The following is a 19751-nucleotide window of genomic DNA, read 5'->3' as shown; positions in this document are numbered from 1 at the left end:
ATTATAGTTCTACAAATTCTTTGAGACAATAAATGTTATCTAATGGTCTGAACACTGCTAGTTTGTCTTCCAAGCTTGTTAGTTAACTGCCTGAAAGACTATTTTTGTTTGTTTGTAATCATTCTACCTGGTAATTGTAACCATTTCCAAAATGTGAAATGTCAAGAGACACTAGGTCTCTGCTCCTGGCCTCCACAGTGCACTGCAGTATATTAAACCTCATTTAGACCTGTCAAACTGCAACAGAGTTGAAGGAGACTTTGAGGATATTAATAGAACATGAAGCATTTCACAGTAGTACAATTTCAAGGGATACTTAAACACAAGAAAAGGCTCCCTTCTATTTGAGGTACTACACAATCCCTCTAAAAAGTCACAAACATTTAAATAATGGAAAAAAACCCCACCTTCTTATCATGATGGACCACTGACTTTTCTTGTCTGTGATTATGCTCAGAAGGTTAATGCTTAACTCATTATGTCCGGTAAAATATTAACACCGGTATATATGAAAATAAAAATGTTTTTTAATTGTCAGGAAATATTGCTTGCTGGCTGCTTTAATCCAAAAATCCCTGTCTGGAAGCAAGCGAGGCTCTTGTTAGAAACCCGTAAGTGTTCTTTGCTGCTTCGCCACTGCAAAGATTCATGCTTTACCCAGATAATCAGTGTGTGAGAACAACTCTGAAAAAATAGGTCTCTTGGATCAGCAGAGCACTCCCTGGAAATGTTATCTGGATAAAGGTTTGTGCTTCTACACTGTTCCACTGCACATTTCTTCCTAAACACCACCCAGCCACTAGGAATTAACATTTCTGACCCACTACAACTTGTGGAGTTTGTGCTTAAGAGTTGCCTCTTAAAGACCACCTAGGTTAAAATTCAGAGTAGGACAGGTGTGCAGTCAAAACAAATCTAGCAGTCATTATTCAGTATTATTGTAACCCATGTATACTGGGCCACCATTTTACAAGAGGACTATTGGATTTTCTCCACATTCATTTCATTCTCAAGATTTCAATGTGTGAAGAAAAATCTGCAAGGTGTAGAATTCCCAATCCTGTCAACAGAAGCTCTTTGTCTGGCTAGACAGTATAAAACTGAGCTTCAATAAGTTTCTATATCATAAAGATAACCTTACGTTCTCTGTATAAGCTTTATTTGGAAGTTTACTAGGAATCTAGCATCTTGAAAATTCGGGTCTTACAAGACTTTTGTTCAAGAGTGTTAAGGCTGATAAATCTCATGTCTCAAAAAAACCAAAATCAAATTAAAGGTCACCCACTGGCTGAAAGACCTGTGATTCCATGTAAAGCCCCAGGCCAAATTTCTTGCTTGTAACTGCTGAGTTCAAGACAATTTCCTCTTTCTGAATACTTCATAACAGAATGCCAGCTTCCCACAAAAGGAAAGGAAGCAAATGTTCACCTTAAAAAAATATGTTTTTCAGCTGAATTCACAAAAGAATTGTGAACATTTAGTTATTGGCCAAAGTTCATAAGCTATGTGGTTTAAACAAAAATTAGTTGCACATTACGTATAAGTATCCACTTATATTGGTTATTAAGCATAATAGTAAAATAATAGTAATTTGCATGTACAGAGATTTTTAACTATGCATCCCGATTTCAACAGTGTTATGTAAGGTAAGCAAGAATCATGAAGGCAGTCTCCAGGTGGCATTGGTATAGTTTTGCTTCTTTAGCACACAAACAAGCTTTAAAGCTTCAGAAGAGACTCCTGAACATATCATTAGGTTCCAAAGCAGATAAATTTGAAAATCTGTAGTAATAGCAGATCTATATACAGCAAATAGGTCATTTGCTCTATATTTTAGCTTTTCTGTTTCAAGACAAAGTCACTTGTAAAGAATCAATCATTGGCTTGGAATTTTAAAGAGGAGATTGTCAGGAAGTTGTTTGAGGCTACCTCTTTTCAGTACATGCATGTAAAAAATACCTTCACCACATGCTATATGCATATAAGTAGCAAAACGCATTTGTATCAAACTTTTAATTCGTGTCACTGATTTCTCAGGCCAGAAAATGTTGGAAATCTTCAACTGCCCAGCAGAAGGGTCAATAATATATTATTCCATTTAAAAGATAGAGATGCTGACCTAAAAAAGGTAAATAATTTTTCCACCGTTACACACACTTACGTGCGTCCATAATTATATCTCATCACCAACACTCCACTCTTCTCAAGCCCTTCTTTGGCAGCACTATATGGAACAATGAAGTTTTCCATCTCCTAATACAGGATGTCTTGTCACAGATCTAACACCAGAAAGGACTACGCTGACCATATAATCTGTTTAATGCAGGCAATGGAAATCACATGGTGATTCCTGCCTCAACCTCAACAACTTGCAGTTAAATGACAACAAGGTACCACAGACACTTTCCCAAGAGAAAACTCATTCCAGTGGTCACTGGATATGTTCTTTTTGCTGCTGTGATATGGGGATGGGGTGAGAAAGGACACGAGATAGACACTTGCTCACATCCTTCTGAAGATATATTCAAACATCAACTTATTTTCTCTAGACTGAGAGCAAGCAGTTGGCAATTCATTGATCTGAGTCATTTTTGAAGAAGTGATCTGGTGATGAAAGCTTCCACGTTTCCTAATTTACTTTCTTTTGGACGATGCTATACCAAGAAGAATCAATGGTTTTTAAAAAATAAGTGAATAATATTGGCAAAGAAGAACGCCAATAATTTAAGCCAGGATTGTACATATGAGCACTAAATTATTCTTTTATCTATAAACTGGTTAAAGTGTTAAAAAAATATATATATATATTTGGCCTCATTAGAGTCCTTTTTTAATGCTCCAGGTAACATATCGTATTGAAATCGATGTTTCACTTGGTGACACATAACAGAAATTAAAAGCTCCTACCCTTTTATGTCAGAAATCTGCCATCTGACCCATATATTGACAGACTCAGGCTGATAGCATACCTATGCAAAGCAGGTAGTTGCTACTATCTGTGAACAGAGTCAACACACTGCCAGTGAACACTGCCCAGAACAAAGCTTCTGCTGTACTGCAAACTTTGGGTTAGAAGTAGTTCAAGGTGGTCCACTGGGAATAAAGCTCACATTTAGTAGCATAGGTCAGTGTCATTAAAGCTCAGTAATCCACTGCAAGATTGCTTAAACTCAAATAATCTGAATAGGAATCTCCCTGGATTTAAGATGATGATAAAACAATGTTTTCTGTAAGGACTACATGTCCTTACCGACAACATTTCTGCATGTCTACAAACAAGCACATACACACATGCAAACAAGTATGCATCACGCATGCACAAACACATCAGCTGTGATTCTGGCTTTTATCAGCCTACCCTGGTTTTCAGTGATAATGACAGGAATCCAGGTCTAATTCATTTTACACAGTACTTTGAGTGGTTATATTTCAAAACATAGAAAGGCCGATCAAAAACAAGATTTCTCTGACCACCTGAAATAAATAGCATTAAATTTTGACAAAACTGATTTTTTTCTAAAAAGGTAACCTTTGGTCTTTTTTTAGTTGTGTCTTCTCTACAGTAACTCCCTAGATACAAGTACAGGAGCAAAGCAGAGATGTTCACCAGTATGTTTCAACTGGAGATCAGCAATAATATATGCATTCTCAGGAAAGCAAATAATCTCTCTTTGATTATTACTGCAGGTTGCTACATAAAAGGATTGGTGGAATTTTATTCCTTCAGGGATGCTGAAAGAAAGAGGAGGAAAAAAAGACAACATACCGTTCGAGCCAAACTTTGCTTCAAATTACTAGTGTTCTGTAGTCGAAGCTGAATGCAGGTCGTTGCCTTGCGAAGACTTTCATGGCTGCCCAAAGTATGATTACTGTGGTTTGGGAAAAAAAACCCGACAAATGGTTATCTCTACTTGCCACTTCCTTCTTTTTTTCCTCTGTCCTTCTCCTAAAAGCACCAGTGGACTAAATCCTAAGTGCAAAGCAGATTGAATAATATAAAACCTGTACTTGGCACCTACTTCCGTGAAAACTGATAGGGTTTGGTTCTGGCATATTTTCTGGTGAAACAATTTAAGAATAATTGCTTAGTTGTATCTTTGACCATTAAGTTCTGTAACAGAACAACAATGAAACAGAGAAAGAATATCCTAAACAAACTGCACATGCTCCCAAACCTTGAGATTATTCATGCGTATTCTTGAAACCCAAATTATTGCAATTTAAACAAAGTATCTTGGTTATGAATGCTCAACTGCAGAATGACTTGTAGTGTTTGATACCCAACTTGAAAATCACATATTAACTATAAGTTTGAAAATCAGATACATTAAGACAGGTGACCCTTGGTTCTCAAAGAAATCAAAGTTCTCACCCTGTGCAGCTCACAGAGATGGTAAAAGAAGCTGTGAGTCGGTCTTCCTCCTTCTCAAATCATATGCCAGCTAAGGTCAGATGCAGAGCTCTACTCACTCAGCTGGAGTGGTTCCTACAAAGTACTCTGCTGGTCAAGGATGCTCTAGCACCCCATGGCAGGGGAATTCCTTATTCTTATTTGCCTCTTCAGAGTAGCTTCTAGTCCACTTATCACTCTTGGCAACTTCTTCTAAGTTATAGTTTATCACTCTCTTAAAATTACTTGGAACAAAAATAAATTTCAGTGTTTCCCTTCCACTTTTTGTTTTAATCAGGTGAAATAATGCAAAAATTATTTCAGAGTTAAGGCAAACATCTTTTACGTTTAAAAAATCCATTGGGATTAATGGGTAGGAAAAATGACAGATTTTTGCAAAGGCAAATTCATCACTAAAACAAGTTAATATGCATCATCAGTTACAACTCTAGTGTGTGTTCAATTAGATTCATGTTGCTTTTTTCAAGCCTCCAGCCACACAAGTGCCAAAAGGGATATTCCATATTTATACAGATTTACAGCATGGTAAGTTGTTTCAGAACTCCCTGGGCCATGAAGGAAAGATGATTCTTTTCTGGTTTGTCAAGTGCCATGGAAAACTCAGAATTCAGATGTAAACTGTGTTTCTTTCTACCTAAAAGGGCTTTTGATGGAATGTCTGAATAAAACTGGCTGGATTTAGTTCCAAAAAACCACTCGCCTTATGAATAAATCATGGAAAGTGTGACTTTGGGGAGAGACTCATATCTCACATGGCAGCAGAGGTCCCCAGCACAAATGAGTGGTTAAACTTAAATAAATGTGCTGTACATAATTGCCATTCAGCACAATTACAGTGAATTCATATATCTTGTAAATGTTCTGCATCTACACTACACCATAGTTAAGTAAAATACATACTCTCCGTTAGAGGTCACAAAAGGTGTAAGTGTAGATACAGGACTTTTTTTTTTTAAACAAATACATTAAAGGTCACAGAGGACAAATCCATTTCCATCTGACATAACAAATACCTAAAGCAAGGTCCTCTGATAGCGCTTCCATACATTTGCAAAATTCCTTGATTTTAAGAGCATAAAGTACGGATGTAAGAGTGAGAGAAGTTAACACCAACACAGTGAAATACCTGTACTGGAGGAAAGTGTATCACTGTTATGCCTCAACCCTTCTCAAATCCCTTTACAAGCAAAAGTCCTAGTGACTGATTCCCAGTTCCTGGGACTGTACCAATGCATAGATTCTCTTCCGTTGCTCCTCAGCTCATATCTGTGTTGTGCCTACCCATGGCTTTCTTGAAACTTGTTCCTCTCCTCATTTCACCTAATCACATCTGCCTCATGATTTTAATGATGAACTCTCCCATGATCCTTGCATTCTTCAGAACTGCCTCACACCTGTTTTTTACCTTTTACCCTGTCATTATTCCTGCTCTTTCCATTCTGCCTTACCTTCAACCTTAGGACAGGTGTAGTAACAAGAAAATTACAAAGAAACACATCTGTGAGTCCCAATTCACTTTTTCCTGATTCCTCCAGCGTAAAGATTCCTATTGCAATGCCAACTTTATACCAAGCCAATTGGTATAGCTATACCAATACAGAGGAGTGTTCTGCTAGTGTAAATTGGTATAGCTATACCCTCCTCTGTAGTTACAATTTTGTACCACAGATGTATAAAAACTATCTTTTGCCAGTATAACTATTCCACGTCATCATGCTTCCAGGCAAAACAAGCTACACCAACAGAAGTTGAATTTTGTGGTTATAAGTACATTTACACTAGTGGTTTGTGTTAGCTCTTCTGTGTCAGGCAGATACTATACATCATCAAATCCTTTATTGACATAGCAATGCTGCCTGAAACATCACAGTCAGAAGTACTGGCCATACAGTTGACTTCATGAGGGGATTTTATTTGCACAAATACAAAGAGAAAAGTTTTGACAGGTATTGTGACACAAGAGACTAGACAAAATGGATTAATGCCTCAATAAAATAATGTGGAAACCTGGTCTAGATGAAAAATGAACTACAAGAAACAGGGGTGTAGCTTTGCCACAGATTGACAGACTACCTTTTAGCCATACCCCAGGCTGTAACACACTATGCAGATCTGCTACTATACCTGTACTATTAAGATAAAATTAATATAGCCCCCTTTGGAGGACAGCATGATTATTAGTAACTGGTTTACAGTGCTCTGAGCTCTGTAAAGGAAACACAAATAGAAATGCCACAACGTTTTTAACTCAACAGTTTTCCCCCTATTTTTTGCTGGAATTACTATGTGGAGAATACAGCTTTGATGAGAATGCCATGACAAAAGACAAAGTGAAAGACAGCCTTTGTCTTTAAGAGCCATGGTAATGAACTGGTCAAAGTGACTTGCCTGTGGTCCCACAATGTATCAGAAGCAGAAAAAGGGAAAAATCCCTCAGTCTCTTGAGAATCCCTCACCACTAGATGATTTTGCTTCCCCACAGCAAGGTTCTCTGATGTACTATAAGCTCCAAATCCTAATGCAGTTCAATCAGACTTTTTTTTGAAAAAGGACTCAGCTGAGCTACATCTCTGAATGAGAAACTTAATCTGCAGCGACAAGAGAAAATGAAGTTTACTTTTTACAAAGAACATATTAATCCAAAAGGTGCTTGCTTCTTATGATCCCAATCTGCATGAATACAACACTGCCCAGTGTATAATTAATAGCTTAAAACTTCACTTTGAGTGAAAACCAATTCTTATTTAGATCTCAATTCTCAGAGAATAGAATTAGTAAGGCAAAAAAATGTCATCTATAAGGTCACAGGCAAGCATGTGAGCATAAGTGATAAGCATTTAGACTTTTCTATTCCATGCCCCTGCTCACTATGTTGGCTGAACTGCAAAGCAGTAAGGTAACTGTGTAAATAACACTATGGTGGAGCGTGGATGGAATTAAAAATACATATGAAAAGATCCTTTAAAAAATCCGATGCCTTAAAAAAAAGGCATGTTTAGAAATAAAGCTTATAAGTATCCTTGGACTACATTCCTTTGCTGGGTCTGCATTCCTGCAACCTCTTGCTAACAGACAGATCAATTAAAAAAAAAATTAAAACAAAAAAAAGCACCCCATATTCTTATATACAGTTATGTGCTTTGTTTTATTAGGCATTTCAGGATGCTCTGAGCTTGTGGCCTGTAGCTCTAAAGGCAAAAAAGTCTAAATGGAGGATTGATTCATTGCTGTCACATAAGAAGGGTTGGTTTTGGCTTGCTGCTGGCATTGAGAGGTAGGAGTTATTTGACACGAGCTGCTTAACCCAATTTAATTTATTTTTATATATCATCTTTCATGAAGGGCATCATAAAATTATTTTTAGGAGCACCCATTCAAATCTAAGGAAAGACAGGAAACTGTGAGAGCAAGGTTTAAAGGTAGATGTAGAAGGTTTGGATGATGGCAAGATAAAGCGAATAATTTTTAGAAACAGCAGACGGCCCTCCAAGAAATAAAAGATGATCATGAACAGGACAAGTGTAAGGGACTGGAAAGCACGCCCACAGCTGGGAAACCCAGAGAAGGAGGGTCTATAGATATGAAAATCAGAAACATCTGTGAATAGTGGTAAAATTTGATGACACAGATAGGGTTTTATTCCTCTCTTCTTTCAAGGAGTCTGTCTTTCAGACAGGGTTCTGCCTCCAGATGCGCTTACACTGAACATCTAAAAAAGGAACTGCAGCAAATCAACTAGGCAAGTAACTAACGTACACCTCACAGTGACAGAAGGGGCAGGGACAAGGTGGCAATGAATCTTGATAGCTTCCACAGGTGCTGTAAGAAAATCTTGTGGGAAAAGGAAGCATAGGAAGAAAAAGAAAGCCTGCAGGTTGAGGCAAGGCCAGGACTTCTGATCAGTAAACAAAATGAACTTAAAGACCAGAAACCAAATGAGATTCCAAATCAGAATTTCACAGATGGCTCTATTAGTTATGGACTGACCTGTAGCCTATACGCAGCCTTCTGATTTTGTTAAAATTTGGATATTTGAAATCTGATATTCTACTTGTGAGTCAGATAAGATGTGAGCTCAGGGATATCTCCTTAGGAAGGTAATAATGGATGATGAAATCTTGTGGTGCTGAGTATAATGGTCATTAGCACAGAAGTATTTTTTTCCCCATCTCATTCAAAGCTAAATGGATTCCAGAAATCATCAAGTCTTTCAGGTGCTTCTGCAGGAGGCAGGGTGAAGTGCTCATTAATACAGTCCTATATAATAGTAAATGAGAGCTTTTGACAGATCTTCACAATGTTGTCTTGTTCGCTAAACCACTCTGGTCTGAGAACAATTCATCATGTCACCGTTTTAGCTTCGCTTTAGTTTTTTCTGGATTACAATAAAGCAGGAGCAGCACAGTATTTATTCCCTTTGCTGTCTCATAACTTGGGGAACTTCTACTGGAATTCATCCCTGAACAATTTCCAAATACTCTTCTGGGGAAGAACTCTGCACAAGTACATCAAATCACTCTGTTAGCAACATTGCGAGGAAAGCAATTTGCGCTAAAAGATAGCCCAAACATAGGCAAAATTTCACCCTGAGGCAACTCCGCAGACCATGTTAAGCTACCCGAGGGATCATTATGGTCTGGGGTTTCAAATTTCAGATACAGGACTCTGACGAGAAGGCAGAAGAAAGGGAGCTGAAAGCATGGCATAGTATAGAATTACAAGCTGCTGAGGCCATAAGTGCAGCTCAGTGCTTTCTGCATGACAGTGAAGGAGCAAAGCAAAAAAAGCTGAGAACATTTTTGACCTTGTTTCACTGCTAATGAGACGTGCAGAGATTCTGCAAGTGCAGGAATTTAAACAGTCCACTATTGATGCGTTCTTCCCAACAGTGAAAATAAAACTGTTTAGAACATACTGTACACTGTACTGAAATGCACTGAGCTCACCCTCAATACAATGACTCATTATTTCCATTTTCTTTAGCAATTAGTTTGAAATGAGAAGAGAGACTTGAAAACAAAAAAAAAGCCCTGGCCTTCTTATGTAATTAACAGATTTATGTATGACCTGATTCTCTGCTCAGCAGTTCCAGCGTTGTAACGCTTTGCACAGTGCTCTGCTGTACCAGCTCCTGCTTTACGGAGATTTGGACAAGAGTTAGCTCAGAAATGCCGAAGTCTTCATCTTTAATTGCAAAGCATAATTCACCATAAACATGTGAACATTTGACCTGTGTACCTATGTAAGAGTAGAAGCATCCAAGCTGGCTATAAACCAAAGCTGATTTACAGTGTGACACTTGCTGTCACAACTGCATTACTTTCATTAATCAAGCTGACTTGCTTTGGGCTAGTTCAGGTAATCTTTACGCTATACTGCAAATTTGACTGCTGCTAAAAATTTCCTTTTCAATTATAGATGTATACTATTTTATCTAACACTTTTTACGTTTCTAACAGATGAGCTGTGATTCCTGCAGTGCCAGCTTAACATGTTACCACAGAGAACTGCCAGCTTCTCCCCTTCTGCTGAAAGTCACCATCTCTACAGCACAGCTGACAAGAGCCTGCACTTCAGCTGCTTCAACACAAAATCTGCTCACTTTCGCTGACAGCTGAATTTAATCTGCCAGAGGGCAAGAAACAACTAGCTGAGTCCAGTAATGCTTTCAACAACCACAAGAGTTTACTTGAATGAATGTGAATCAGAGCATTTACTTCCTTACTTGTAGACTACATACATTCAGAAAGACCTGTTTGTATGTATAACATGTTTTTCTTCAACTTGCAGTCAGCACCAAAGCGCTGACTTCATTTCTTTACTACTGTTACAACTAGATACAAAGAAAAGTCACCTGCTATGCAGCTGTATAATACCGTTTCTCCTCTCTTTGGTGATTTCCCCCTTTGAGGACACACATATCCCCTCATGCTTATAAGACTCCTATGAGATATTGGAAGCAGCAGCATCTTTGTATTACAGATGAGAAAGACCACAGACTCATAGAATCATTAAGGTTGGAAAAGACCTCTAAGATCATTGAGTCCAACCGTCAACCCAACACCACCATGCCCACTAAACCATGTCCCTAAGCGCCTCATCTACACGTCTTTTCAATACCTCCAGGGATGGGGACTCAACCACTTCCCTGGGCAGCCTGCTCCAATGTTTAACCACTCTTTCAGGAAAGACATTTTTCCTTACATCCAATCTAAACCTCCCCTGGCGCAACTTGAGGCCATTTCCTCTCGTCCTATTGCTAGTTACTTGGGAGAAGAGACCAAGACCCACCTCGCTACAACCTCCTTTCAGGTAGTTGTAGAGCGCGATGAGGTCTCCCCTCAGCCTCCTCTTCTCCAGGCTAAACAGTCCCAGTTCCCTCAGCCGCTCCTCATAAGACTTGTTCTCCAGACCCTTCACCAGCTTTGTTGCCCTTCTCTGGACACGCTCCAGCACCTCAATGTCTTTCTTGTAGTGAGGGGCCCAAAACTGAACACAGTATTTGAGGTGCGGCCTCACCAGTGCCGAGTACAGGGGCACGATCACTTCCCTACTCCTGCTGGCCACACTATTTCTGATACAGGCCAGGATGCCATTGGCCTTCTTGGCCGCCTGGGCACACTGCCAGCTCATGTTCAGCCGGCTGTCGACCAACACCCCCAGAAGGACAACAGAGTGAAACAAATTATTCAAGGCTGCACAAAGCTTATATAAAGGAGCCAGGATCTGAATCCTTGCACTAGAGCACACCATCATCTCTGTAGAACATAAGTACCGTGTGTTCCGGGAGTTTCAGAAACTATACATTAAGGGTTTGGAACATAATCTAACTCTCCCTATGGTTCTGTTTACATGGCACATGAGCAGAGTGCATTAAATGCACAGCTTATATTACACAATACATACTCAGTACTGTCTCTTAATGAGATACTTACTTTTGTAAGAATTCATCAGACCCGCAAACACTTAGAAGGCATTCCTCCTGGTCTGGGTATCGATTTGTGCAACAGAGGATCTCTACAATTAAGTCACGAGTAATACAGCCAGCTGTAAATAAAGATAGCAAGAAAAATTAATAGTAGCTTGCTAGAGAATTCCAGGCTAGATACTCGAGCAAAGAAAAGAATTACAAAGAAATTCTTGTTAACTACTGCTGCAGACTAGCTCCATCAAGAGGAATTAGATCAAGCCACACCTGATTTTTTTTTTTTTTAATTTTGCTTCAAATACTCTACAAGCCACAGAATCTATGTCAATTTAGAGGAAATTAGCAATTTGTTAGGTAGCTCGAATGAAGAGCCGAGCAACTTTCCCAAGCAGAAGAGACAAATGGCAATTTTATTTTTTTTTCCATTTTCCTGATGAATATCTTGGTACATTTCCCATGTGCGAACATGGCCTGATGCAAAAGTTGACCCTGTTGCCACTCATGACTCTGTTGCTGCTCACGACACAAGGCAGTTCCAGAATTTTACTTGCTATTGTTTCTGCTGTGCATACCTTTTTAGCCATAACCAAGAAGTAAATTAATGCTCATATACATTTTATATATATGTATTATATTATTTAATATTATGTACAGCGACATTATAATATTATATATTATATAATATTAAATATAATGCATATAAATTAAGAAGTTCTATGTCAGTTTGCACAATCTGCTGGTCAGAAATATTCTAGCATTTTGAGAATTTTCTCTAGTGCTACTTCAGCTTTTAAAGCCATTTCCCAACCCTGCCAATACACCTCCTCTCTGTCCATTTTGGAAGAACTGATCAAAAAATGGGAAAGAATAGCTGCATAATCTGGCAGTCAAATTGCAAACATGTCTGATAAGCTTGGTATTTACAGGCATGCAGGGCATACTCCACCAGCACTGATGCTTCAAGTCTGAGATACTTCTCTTTAGCGGAAAAATATCTGACTCTCTAGAGAAAAGTTTTCATATAACCTACTGAGATGGTTTTACAACGCAAAATAAAGTCTGGACTTCCTCCGTAATTCTCAGGCAATCTCATTGTCTGTAACTGATAACAGAAAAGCCAAAGTAGATTTTTCTTTCAGTTTTTTATTCATGGTATTTCTTTATTGCTTCAAAATTAGCATCCGTTAAGAGCTCTTACTACAAGTTTTAAGTGAACTTTTTGATATAAAAAATGGAAACTACCTACAGTTAAATACAAATCCCCAGAAACTAAACATGTAACCCAGACTTGTGTGTTGACTAATTTACACTGCTCCAGGTTCAGACAACTGGTTCAAACTGAGCCTAACCAACCAGTTTCACTGGATGTAATGGTGTTCTGAACTACTCAGTCGCCCAGAGCAGCCAATTCATACTGGCAAATCTGGTCCAGAGCTGCTACACTATTATTTTAGAACAAACCTAGAAATGTAAAGTTGTTTTTGCAGGGAAGTTTAAGGGACTGCGATACTGAAAAAAAACTTCAGAGGACAGCTGATGTTTTTTAGGGTGGGGGCTGTGACAAAAACAAAGCTGAAATAAAAGAGTTGATTACTATAGATAGCTTGGGGTTTGTTTTGGTTTGGTTTTCCCCAGGGAAGACCAAATGTGTCAATAGATTCAAAAATTCCTTCTGAAAATGTTCATTTCTTTGCAAAGCCATTTTTCTTTTCCTCAGAAAGCCACATGATTTTCTACCAGTCATACTAGTTTTAAAAGTCTAGCCCTTTGACAACTCGCTATTTTAAGCAACTCCTCATAGCTGGTTTGACATGTAAAATGCAGTGCTTACTTGCTACATTTATGTACACCAGAAAAAGGAGAATGGTACAGAATCTTGAATTAAAATTGTAACATGCACTTTTTCAGGTCACTCGGAAAAAAACCTGAAACTTGCTAGTATCGTTCATTTGCACTCCACAGATCCATTTTCCTTTCCTTGCTCTGCAAATGTTTTTGCATGACTGAACAATTCTTTATGCTCTTTATGTTAGATGGGGCAAAAAAGTGTACTCCCTCCCTGCCTCCCCTCTTTGAATGTATCATATAGTTTACTTAGCCTGTAAGCAAGTTTAGGATAGGGACTGTTTCTCATATCCCCTTCAGTTTTAGCTGGGCCTCCTAAAGCATTTTTGTAAATAAAGTTACACAGACCAAAAATCAAACAATCTGTAAGGTGTTTACCTATATGATATATGATATGATACGCTATATGATACGCTATATGATAAAAATATTTGTCAGTAGTTCAGACTTCTGCACTACAGGGAGCCCTCACTTAGCTGACAGAAGTGCTGGAAATACTACCTTCTGGTCCAAGTGTCCAGAGATCTTCAGTCCTTTGTTTCATGGAATCCACAAAATATTGATTCAAGATGATTCAACCTACTACTTTGCCAGGCTTTCCAATAAATATGTAGATGCTCCCAATACAAGTAACCAAACTTGTATGAATAAATGTGGAAGTCTTGGCTACTGTATTTATGAAGATACATTTTTTAATATATCTTGACTGATATTCTGTAGAGCTTTGGATTTTCAGCTTTCAAACTGTCAAACAAACTAATACTTAGCTTGTTACAGCCAAATAATTCCTTGACAACTGAAGAAAAGATTCATAAAAAAGTCTATCACTTAATGAAGCAGCACAGGAAGAGAGGGAGAAAAAAATATTTTAAATGTATTTTATTTTTGCTTATGTGACTTAAGAAGTAAAAATTACCAGAGCTGGAATCAAATATTCCCCCATTCACCACAGATACAGGATGCATTGGAGCACTGGCAGCTTCCCACAGTCACTAGTGACAGAATAATTCAGGTTGGGAAGGATCTCAGTAGGTCCATTTAAGTCCAGCCTCCTCCCCAAAGGAGGGTCAATACTGAATTCAGACCAGCTTGTTCAGGGTTTTGTCTTGTAAAATCTTAAAAGCCTCCAAGGATGGAGACTTCACAACCTCCGCAGGCAAACTGTTCCAATTCTTAATTATTCTTCTTTTCCTTATATCCAGTTGGAATTTCTCCTGTTTCACTTATGACCAACATGTACTTTCCCTGACCTGTACATAACCTTGGGTGCAGAGGAGTCTTAGCAACCGCAGACTCTTAAGTCTTGGATTCAGAAACAGAGTCAAGGCTGTGAAAAGTTCCACAACCATATGGGGATTACCCCTGCACTTTAAATTAGGCACAAGCTTAAATTCCTTCTCAATCAAAGTCTGAATGTTGGCCCATTTTGAGACTGCCAGAATTGGTCCCAAGTGTAACTAAAAAAAGTAGAGATCTACACATCAGCAAAGTTTAATATTTAATGTGATTTTAATTTTACAGCAAATATGCTAAACATGTTTGACAAAGTATGCACTCAAGACCCACGTAAGGCTTGCTCTCCAAGTATCTTTCCAGATAACAAATGCATTTTGTCATCTCCATGGAACTGAATTGTGGAAGGATATGGACACCTCAATCACTTACCGCGTTGCGTAAGAAGCAAAGGATATGGTGAAGAATCTGTCCAAACGCTGATCCTGAACTTTGATTTACCAAGAATATGGTCTGGGAACCTTGTTGCAACACTCCAGATTTTCCCGGTGTTTGTCTTCAAGTCAAAAGCAGGATAGGCATTTCTTATTCTGAAAAGGACACGTGATGAAATTATGTCTAAATAGGTATGCATTTCAGCTCTCTTATAAGAACAAAAAAAATTCTACAACATACCTATAATAATAGTACATAGAGAGCTGCTAGGAATAAAATTTTGTGCAAACAGAGGGAAAAACGGTAGCAATTCAAACTTTGTTTTCATGCATTACTGAGATAACTACATATCAGATAGCGTACATATAACTGTCTTTTACTTAATAGCAAAACCATCAGTAAAATCTTCATGAACTTCACAGAATCACTGCTGAGCTTGACCTCAGTGAAGCCAAAAGGAATTTAAACACGGACTTCAGTGTACACTGAGCACAGTAGAAATGACGGTGCTCAAATATGTGCTTAAATAACATAAAACTAACCAAGAGCACATGCACAGACATCTGCAATTAGGACAGCTAGTCAAGATGAATACAGAAACATGCTTTCTATGCAAAATCTTAAGAAGTCCCTATTTTCAGTGTTCTAGAATCCAATCTGAAATCCTCATTACTAAAACCCTGGGTATTTATGTAAATGTCTGTAGAGAGCAATAACTGTTACAGTCATTAAGTCCCTCTGATATATCATCACCTATAAAATATATTGCCCCTCCTCCTTCCAATTACCGAAGACTTGCAGAAACTAATTCCTCCTGAGGTACCATTTCCTAATGAACACTGGTCACAGGTATTATGTCTGTCAGCTGAGATTAAACTTGCTTTTTAAGCAAATACACTTTGCAGCTGCAGGTAAGGGTACATATTGTACCAGCTGAAGCTTTACATTTCACTAATTGGCCTGAAAATTTTAGTAACTAAACTCAAACATCCTGTACTAAGCATACTGCATTCTTTTTTGTTTGTTAGTTCAAGAAGCATTTTGTAGCTTCTGATTTGGCAGCGCTTTATACAGTCTCCGATTACAATGTATTTTGAGCCATAGTTCTCTCACATGAAGTTCTTCATTACTATGTTACCTCCTGCCTCAGGGCTGCTGCCCAAGTCTCTTAAACAACAATATGAACTACTCTTTTATGCCATGTATTTCTATAGCATGAGAAAGAGAAAAAGCCTAAGCTTCCAAAGTTAGTAATCCAATGAAGCAGCCCATTTCTTACAATGAAAAGCCAGGGGCCATGATGTTTCAGTGGGGTAGGAGAAAATAAGGCTTGACAATACCTCCAGTACGAGACAGATTTATACTCAAAGCAAAAAAAAAAATCATTATACTACAGAGGCTGTTTTGGTGACCTATGTAGTTGATGTCAGTCTATTTTCTTTGCGAACAACATACACATCAAGCTTTCCCCTATCACCAAATTCACTCTTGTAACCTGTTTCTATAAGAAGGCCAAGGACTGCGTAAGACTGGAAACTTCACTACCCTTTCTCCAGCATCAAATCAATGGGCTATGTACATACACAGGGCGTGAAATCACCTCCCCAACTTACTGGCAGTCATTTCAAAACTACGTGAACCTCATCTCCTTCTCTACCTCCACACTATCTATATTTTAGGATAATGTAGGGACAGAAATTTGCTTTTTATGCTTTTCAGATAAAAATGCATTCAGTTCCAGAAAGTGTTGCTCATTTATGGCCGTCTGTTGTTTTCAGGTGATTAAAGGGCTTCTGGCCTGAGCAGGTGGGCAAAACATGCCCACCTCAAAATTTTGAAAGGTTAGGTCTTCCAAGGCATAACTGAAGTACTACACAAGTTTTACATGAAGAAAATCTTGTGCTACTTGCTTTCTGTGCTGCAACAATTCAGCGTATGCAGAAAGTACTAACATTTATAGGGATTTGCTATTTCACAGCATTTCATAATGCGATGTATTTCTCTGCAGTGCAGAGCACATTCTTGAAAGTCAGTAGGAGGTGGAGGAACTCTGCATTTTGCAGCATTGATCCCTGAGACTATCAGCTTGGCATCTTCTGGTATCAAACTCGCTTTAGGATGTATTCTGAAGCCACCCATGGATGAACGTTCACTATAGCTATATCCATAATTGTAGAAGTAACCCGATAAATGGATTTTGAAAACTGCTTTACAGTTGTGTACAATGAGATGTTTCAATTATAGATTACTACCTGTACAAATATTACCTAGAGAAAAACATGATGGGTTTCTATTTGAGCTGCATGCTGGAGGTGCAAGTCTGCATGACAGAGTTTGAATTATACATCTTGCCCCTGATGCATAAAACTGCCAGTTATTGAGATTCTTTGGGGACTGGAAGGATGCTTATTTGGCAAGACTGAATATGTTAGTTATTTGCAAATTTATGGCATTTTTTTTTCTTTTGTTTGCTGTGACATTTTGTCCTAAGAATGTTTTCCCTTTTATTTGATAGAAGAAAAGCAAAGGCGGTTCTTCTTTTCTTTTTAAGAGTATTTGCTAGTGATGCACACTAAACAAGTTACTGCAAAACAGGAATGGCTTAATTCTATTAATCTTTTTAGCCCTGTAAATAAATTCATTTATTCACAAAAAAAAAAAAATCAATAGAAAGCTTTTCCTATAATTAGAGTGTAAAGTTAAATGTAGAATGTTTGGACATTAAAAAAATCTGAATATCTGAGAGGAAAGCCTGTCATGTGGAATGTGCCTTCATGCATCTGATGTTAGTAGAATTGGGTTGGGGTTCAGACTGATGAACTGTGGAAAAAAAGAAAACTGAGACACATGTGAATGAGTATGTTTTGAAGCTGACCATCCACCCCGTATGAATATATAATATATTCACTAGTAATTTCAGGGAAACATCAAACTTTTTTTCTTTTAAGAGAAGCAGGCTTGGCTGACCTTGAATACAGTCAATTCATTAAAGTCTAATTAAAAAAAAAAAGCAGCATCCCATTTTCCGACGACTTTTCTGGGGGAAAGAGCATGCATTTGTGCTAATAACTTGATAGTGTTATCAATGAATATCTACAAAGGAAAATGAATCTGCACAGATGGTCTAAAAACTTGTATTTCTTAGTGCTCTTGGATTTCAGCACAATTTCTTTTTCCGAAGGAGATTAAGAAAGTAAAAATGTTCTATCCCATTAAGCCACACTATTAACTGTAACGGTAAACAATAATTAAAACGAGTTTTTGTTGCTTGCTAAGTCTCACTTTTCATCATGACAGCATGTAGTAATTCTGTTCTCGGCCAGTCAGTTCCTCCAATTCTTTTTTCCTGCTCCGAGCTACACAGGCACTAATATTGTCCAAGACAACGGCATAAAATGGATCTTAAGTTTCACACACTATAAACCATCAACACTGAAGAGGTAAACGTACTTATCACTCATAAAGGGGACAGCTGAGGGAGAAAATATTTTTGGAATTAACATTCCTTTGTGGATTTTAATCTTTAAACCAAAATTAGGACATTTCCATATTTAAGTAGATATTGGAATTATGGCACTGTTCAGGAATGCAGAGGTAACCAATCCAATGAAAAGAAATAACTGAAATGTCATAGTTGGCTGAATAAAGGTTTTTTTTCATTACTTACTTCTCCACTGCATTGCAAAAAGCAACTGTGTTTTCATTACTTCCTTGATTTGCTTCAACCAGCTGTATAGACCAACCTGTAGCCTAAAAATACCAAAATGACACCAGAAGAAACAGAGCTCAGTTATTTAGATAACAGAAGCAGAAGGAGCATAAGGCTAACCTTGCATTTGGTTCCATGAGAACTAACTTTCATACCTTATCATCATCCCTCCCCTGACTTGATGGAGCTCCAAATAAGCACAAATAACCCCATTTTGACTGCACTCTAAATGCTTTCAGAGAAAAAATGCAAAGTCACAAAGCATCAGCCACCCTGGGTTTAACAATTTTTTTTTTTTCCCCTCCGTGTAGAATATAAGGAATTCCAGACAAAGCTTTCAAAATTCACCTAGTGTAAGAGCACAGATAACTAAATGCAGAAGATGTATGCTTAGTTTACAAAAGGGAGAGGGGACAAAATGAAGCTTATGCTGCAGTGAGTTTTAATCCTTATTTCTCTCTTTCTGCCCTGGAAGGAAGCTCAGGATCCCTTCAAACTCCATAAACCTGTCAGGTAAGTCCCTAAGACAGATAACAGGAAGCCAGTGTATTCTGTTGAACATGAAAAATCCCCAGATACTTTCTCTAAGCTTGGAGAGCACAGGTCTGAGCCACTATTTTGGGTGAAAGCACCCGCTTGTCTGTTTGTCATAGTACCCTTCAGTCAGAACATTACCTCCAGGAAAGATCTTAATACTATTATATCTGCAAGGACATTCTACTGTTGTACAAAGAGACATGTACAAGGCTCAGCTGAGACACCAACTTTTAAACCCATTCAGAAAGAGAAGCAACTAATGACATGTCACAGAAGAGATATGGTGAAAGATGTATTTTATCATTTAATAATAATTTATATACAAGTTATGTAAATTTAAAAAAATTAACAATAAATAACAAACCAAATTTAAGATTTTTTTCCTGGACGAGGAAGGGCAATATGCATGAAAAGATGCAGGCTGTGACATTTTAGTTACAGTTTAAAAGATGGGATGAATATAAAAGATGAAAGATCTGTTGGGAGCTGGCTAGTGGGAAGATCACAATGGCAGAACTGAAAGCTCAGAAATCACAAACCTTTTATAGATACCATCAGTCTTGGGTCTCATTGTATGTAGTATTTTCATTAACCACAACAGCACAAGCATTAGGAGAGTGCTTATGAAGTTTAAAGATAATAAGGGGTCATCA

The 19751-nt window shown here is 38.0% G+C and overlaps 1 protein-coding gene across 2 annotated transcripts in view; it reads right to left on the bottom strand.

Moving 5' to 3' along the window:
* Window positions 1-19751, bottom strand: part of PIK3C2G (phosphatidylinositol-4-phosphate 3-kinase catalytic subunit type 2 gamma) — a 223811-nt gene that overhangs the window by 195233 nt on the left and 8827 nt on the right. For both annotated transcript variants that reach the window (XM_076328760.1, XM_076328759.1), the window contains exons 2-5: window positions 18520-18602; window positions 14850-15007; window positions 11347-11458; window positions 3767-3869 (exon numbers count right to left, since the gene is read on the bottom strand). In XM_076328760.1, coding sequence (XP_076184875.1) covers window positions 3767-3869; window positions 11347-11458; window positions 14850-15007; window positions 18520-18602 — 456 coding nt within the window. The remainder of the gene's footprint in view (window positions 1-3766; window positions 3870-11346; window positions 11459-14849; window positions 15008-18519; window positions 18603-19751) is intronic.

The sequence above is a fragment of the Aptenodytes patagonicus genome, chromosome 1, assembly GCF_965638725.1.
Source record: "Aptenodytes patagonicus chromosome 1, bAptPat1.pri.cur, whole genome shotgun sequence".
In the NCBI taxonomy this organism is placed as follows: Eukaryota; Metazoa; Chordata; class Aves; order Sphenisciformes; family Spheniscidae; genus Aptenodytes; species Aptenodytes patagonicus.
This window is presented reverse-complemented; position numbering and strand designations above follow the sequence as displayed.